Source organism: Callionymus lyra, chromosome 1 (genome assembly GCF_982586985.1).
Source record: "Callionymus lyra chromosome 1, fCalLyr1.hap1.1, whole genome shotgun sequence".
NCBI classification, from domain to species: domain Eukaryota; kingdom Metazoa; phylum Chordata; class Actinopteri; order Syngnathiformes; family Callionymidae; genus Callionymus; species Callionymus lyra.
This window is the reverse complement of record NC_141818.1, coordinates 15997536-16003535: the sequence shown is the minus strand read 5'-3', so window position 1 is coordinate 16003535 and position 6000 is coordinate 15997536. Positions and strand designations below refer to the sequence as shown.

The 6000-nt window shown below is 40.0% G+C and overlaps 1 protein-coding gene across 1 annotated transcript in view; it reads left to right on the top strand.

The window, feature by feature from the left end:
* The window catches only part of bmp1a (bone morphogenetic protein 1a), a 28191-nt gene continuing 22191 nt past the window's right edge, over nt 1-6000 (top strand). Inside the window, exon 1 of the mRNA XM_087794759.1 lies at nt 1-300. Within this exon, the coding sequence (XP_087650885.1) occupies nt 165-300 (136 nt within the window). The 5' untranslated portion in view covers nt 1-164. The remainder of the gene's footprint in view (nt 301-6000) is intronic.

The following is a 6000-nucleotide window of genomic DNA, read 5'->3' as shown; positions in this document are numbered from 1 at the left end:
AGCTGAGAAGACACCGTACAGAGGCTGGATTTAAACCCGCCCTCCGGAGGGATCTCGTTTCCCCCAAAAAACCCTCCCATTTCTCTCTCTCTCTCTCTGTCCGTCTTTCCCTGTGTCTTCCTTCACCTTTATCCCTCTCGCCTCTCGCCGTCTCCCCCACAATCATGGATCTCACGGCGAGATGTTTGTCTCTGCTGTCCTGTCTCGCCGTGGTATCGGCGATCGATTTGGACACGATTGATCCAGGCTACTACGTGGAACCTGCTGAGGTGATCGACTATAAGGATCCTTGTAAAGCGGGTAAGCATTTTTTTAAAACTAAAAAAAAAAACATTCTTTCCTGTTCTTGTGGAAGAGCTGAGATTTTACGTGGAGACACAAACATGCCACGACTGTGCTCGAGAGGAGATGACAGCCGTGGATGTAGTTTTTAAAAGGCTTGAAGGGATTCGGTGTGCATTTGTTTCCTTTTTTGTTTAATGTTTTTGCAGCATTTTAAGCGTAAAAAGCTGCACGATTATTTTTAAGAAGCAGACATTCCACAATAGAGAGAAAGTTTGAAGTGCTTTGGAAAAAGTTTTCATCTGGTTCCAAGTGTGTAGTTTTTGGGGCTGCTGGGATTACAAAAGGATCCGTGCACTTTTGTTTTGCACGGTTTTTGTTAGTGTACACTTTTCACCGGCTGTTCACATTAAAATAGTGGAGAGACAGAGAGGGGGGGTCAAGGAGCCCACAAATCATATCCCCCTTTTTCTTGACATATAAACGTGGCTTTTTTTGGTTTGGCTGATGTAGGATCTGCGTTGCTTTTTGTCTCACCGAGATCTTATTTATTTATTTTTAAACTGATCTTATTTGTCATGCCAAATCCCTTTGGGGGTATTTAGAGCAGATTGTCTTTTCCATCTGGTGAAAGTATTGAGGTTACAGACAGAGTTGGCTTCAGTCAAAAATGACCTTTTTTAAAGTCCCGCAAAAGTTGCAACCCTTGAAACCCCGTGATCTTTGCACAGGATATAGAAACATGCAGTTCCACGTAAACAAGACAAAAGGTCAGTCGGCAGATGTACAAGTGGATGAAGATGTCTTTTCCTGTTTTTTTTTTTCTGTCACTATTTGAGTTCAACTGTTGAATCCATCTTGTACACTGCTGCCGTTACGTTTATTACTCATAGGTTGAAGTAGTTGGACATAAATGCTTCTTTTGTTTACAAGTATCTAAGTGTTTTTCAGTCACACTGCTGTCAGATGTAATTTATGGTAAATTTATTGGTGACTCAGTGTTTATAAACAATTCTGGAAGGAAACACAAACAGATTCAACATAAACCGTTAAATGAGTGGAAAATCTGTTTGGTGTTTTTAGTTCCAAATTGTGATGATACGGTTAGTTTATATTGTAATACAACAACTCAGCTGGGTCATCTGAAAGCAGTGTCATTAGCCTGCCCCGGCTGCTTAAACTCTCCTGATTGATGTATCCCGAAACATTCCATAGCCAGAGTGAAGATTTTTTCTTTTGCCAACGTAGACAGTCATGGAACCATGTGTAAGGAAAGACGGCTATAATCAGATCTGCCCTATATCCCTGTGTATATACCTGAATTCAAAAGAATTTAAAATGTTTGCGACTTTAGATTTGCTGGTAGTGCTGCTATGCTTTATAGCTTAATAGCTCTATAACAACCTTAATGGCTGCACTACAGAGAAAAAAGAATACGTCAGCAGTTCGACCACTTCACCTCAAAACACATGTTTCTTGAACCATTTCCAAGGGCTATTCTATCCAGCTTTCAAAAGTACATTTTTAATGAGTGCAATATAGAAATGACACTTAAAATCCCCTAAAGTTGTTCACCGGCCGACGAAGGACATTACTAATGGGTGTGATGATGCCGGATTGTCGACCTCCGAGCATGAAAGCATTGACCTCTGTGCTATTGATTTCCCTTCTTTTCTCCATTTTCAAGAGCATCACTGCACCAAAAGTCCACTTGATCAGCTTGTTTTGTGCCAAAGTCAGCCTTTTGCCCCGCCTTGTATGTATGTGTCAAGTAGAAAGCCTAACAGTTTTTTAATTATTCTGTATACCTCAGATGTTTAAATTCAAAATAATCAGAAATTTAAATCATAATTCTAGTATTCACTTATTTGTAAAGACATAGCAGATGTTGCAGCATTTAACTTTCAAAAAGATGAGTCCACAACACAAAAAGCCATCTATTTATGTAGGTAACCAGTGGAAAATTCCTTAGTTTGCAGAACTGGGACTTGGCAGCTCCCCAGGAAGTCATTTAAGTCTCTAACAACCCACTGAGATTAGATCCGCTCATTCTCAAAATAAAAAATGGATGAGAATCGCTCACACCCTTTGTCTTCCCCACTGCGATCATGATCCTATAAGGCAGGGAGTGTATGTGAACATGTGGTTGGAAATAGTTAACTTTAGATATTTGTGGACGAGTGCACGAGTTTTGTGGGACTTAGTGCTACGATTAGAAGCTTCAAGCACCTTGTGGTTTTTTACACGAGGGATTTTTCAGGTGTACCTTAGATTCCACTTTGCCTCTGAAAGGAACTGTAGTTCATTCAGACGCTGCCAAAGGGGAAGCACGAATAAAACCGTGGAGGGCAAGCTCAGGCTTTCAAGCAGACATTGCTGGCAAATTTGGTTGGAGATTCTTTTTATTGCTCTGTTTGAAGCCTAAAGTCGAGGGCAAAAGAAAAAGGAGCCCCTTTTACTTGTAATATTGCAGTGGAATTGACCCTAAAATCATTCTTCCTCTTTACACAGAAACTGACAAACTTGTGTCACTTCACACAACAATCTAGTGACGGGGTTGTGGGCTGTAAACACTCCATTGTTGGAATGTTGGGTCGCCGTTTATACAGAAATTTGCTTCTTTAATGTTCAAAGACTCTTCCTCCATATAAACCCGGTCCTAAACAAAACATTCTCAAGAGATTCCCTGGATAGAATTTCACCGACTGGAGGATCTGATCCAAACACAAAGTCAAACCCTTTACTCATTCATGAAACGGATTGACTACAAAGTCCCAAAGAGGAACGAGATGATTGGAAGATGTCCACATTTGATTGATCAAAATATTGACCACTGAATTCTCTAATTATTTAAGTTTGTACATTTTATTCACATATTATTTATATATTTTTCGGGGGAAATAAATAGAAAAATAAAGCAACTCTAATAAGAATCGCAGCCAGAACTGTTCAATGGAGATAATAATATATTCTATCAGATAAAAAGATTGGGCAAGTTACTTTCTTCTCAATAAACACCATGAATAATAACTAAAAGATGTGTCAATTACATAAATATTTTAAATGCTACGTCTTTGAGTGGCTCTTTATTAGCGGCCTGGTTTATTTTTCTTGTAGCGTCTCAGATGTCACTTGTGTGAATTGTTCTAAAATGTTTCTCCTCTGCCGGTGACAGAAACTCTTATGAGCATCTGTTGACTTTATTACGTGATCATAAAATTCCTCTCACTTTTTGAGGAACCGAAGATTTCTCGCTGCGGGAGTCATTTAGGCTCATTAGTGTTGAGATGCGTCACTTTCTTTTGGGTTTTATTCATCGGAGTCATTGAAAGGGCGGCTACAATCACGTGACCATTCATTCCCGGCCGCCCCGCATGATGGGTCTGTCTGTTGAACTTCACGATTGGGCCTTCAAGCAACACTTAAGCAGATGCCCTTCTTTTATCATGGAACGAAGGCTCTGCATAGCCAAGCCCACACTGGGTGTTTTTCTTGCACTACAGGACCCCTGCCACTTCTCGCTCCGCAGGGTTCAGGTGATTAGGGAGCCGATCTATTGGTGTGATCGCGGTGCATTAGTTAGAACAATATGTTTGTCGTCAGAGCTAAGTAATAACTAATCCTGCAACAAATTACCAGCAAGTCTGGCTTTGGAAAACAACCAGGCACGCAGGGCTCATTGAAATCGTTCAATTCCCAATTAGTCCGTGATAACGACAATTGTTTGATTGTTTCACTTAATTTCTTCTCAAATCTGGTGGTCTTTTGCTAAATATTGACATTTTTTAGAATTCATTTGGTGTTGCAACCCGTAGATGTATCAGAAAAATACTTGTTTCCACAAACCCGTTTTAAATATTGAGTCATTTGGTCAAATAAACAACAGCTATTAGGATCTTGTAAAGTAATATTTCACCCAAAAATTCCCACTCATTTTCTACTCACCCTCATGTCGACTAAGGGTGGGCATTATTTTCAGAGTAATCTGTTCCTTTTTAGAGTTGGAGGCAAAAATGTACATCCATTTTAATAAGCGACTGTCACCAAACAGTTTCTTAAAAACATCCATATACCTTTATACTGCTTGTATGTGACTAGACGAATTGTTCTGGAAAGAATTGAATAGGTTTATATTTTATGCCTTTTTGTGGCAGACGTTTAAAGAACAATAGCGATATAAACAGGAAGTACTCTGGTAAATATGGCGAGTGCTTCCAGTGTAGACACTAGACTGGAAGCGCTTGTGATATTTACCCGAAGTACTTCCTGTGTTATTCTTTAAGCGTCTTCAAAAAACTAGCTGTTAGCTAGCATTTTTCTTTTCTGGAACAAGTCTTCACGTTGAGGCTTCAATATAAGATTAACATTACATACGAGCAGCATAGGAAGTCTCCAGTCGCTTATTAAAATGGATGTACATTTTTACCTCTAACAAGGAATAGAGGTAGAAAGAGTATAAATGAGGCAAGTTACATTTTTTGGGGAACTAACCCTTTAAGTGTGAGGTACTCCATGCACAAGTGATGAAAGGATGATGATCTTGATCTAATTTTGTTTAAACGATAAAAAAAGAATGCACCCCCACAACTGTGGAAAATTAAGTCGGTGAGCTTTTTCATTTGTAAATAATTAAAAGAATCATCACCACTAACAAGCCTTCTCCAGCAAAAACGAGAAGCGTAAACACAAGCTATTTTCTCCTTCACTGTGGCCTTTAATTGTGGTGTTGGGAAAAGTCAAGGTAAGCACTGCGAAGGAACAGCTGGCGACATATTTACAAGACAACAGCCTACATTATTCATCATATCTTCAAATGTGTTTAGTTAAAGTTCACCGGTTCACGTTGCTCCTCTGGGTCCTTGAAGTCTAAGCACATTTTAATGCAAACCTCAGGAAGAACAAAGGCTTCCCTGTCCATGCTTTGTTCAACAAGGCCGGCCAAAATTGTAAACCTGAAAAGTGATACTTGCTCTGTCATCAAATGGTAATCACCTTAACGCAATACGCTGTTTGCTTCTATTGGGATTCAAATGCAGCGTTTGTTTCCAAACACTGGCTGTGAAAGGCGGTGCCAGGGTATTGTGATGCATTCCACCCTTACATATTGCCAAGGCTTTCTCATCCTTCATCATTGGCTCTTGTTTGGAGAAAGACTCTCTTTAAGTGTCTTTATAAGCACTCCAGGAGTGGAAAGCCCACAGTGGCCATCTTCTAAATTTAGACTGGTTAGTGTCTCCACGGGCTTAGTATTGATGTTTGTACAGGTTTCAGTGGCAGATGTCGCAGTCTGGAATGCCAAGGCGGATTTATTGGAACGGTCTTGGAGTACTTGACACGGCAGAGGTCGACGCAAGGATATTGCAAGAATCAATGGGATTAATTTGATTGAGATCCAGTGTGTAATCTGACGGGATATGCTGATTACGAGGGGGAGGTCTGAGATGAGAGGGATTAGGCTTGTTTGGATGAACTCAAAAAAATCTGTGACAAAGGGAGGTGGGATTTAAGCTCACATCCAGGTTGTTTCAGTAATTTGTAACGCCATTGTTTCCATCTAAATGTTTGAGCAAAACCAAGCATTTAAATGCGTTTTGAGATTTTAACAGGAGGGAAATGTATACTCAACATCTGCCACATAATTGTTTAACTGTAAGTCCACTGACGTTAAAGCTTCCTCAGCCTCCAGCTTGGGAGTTTGCTGCCGATTAATTTACCGTC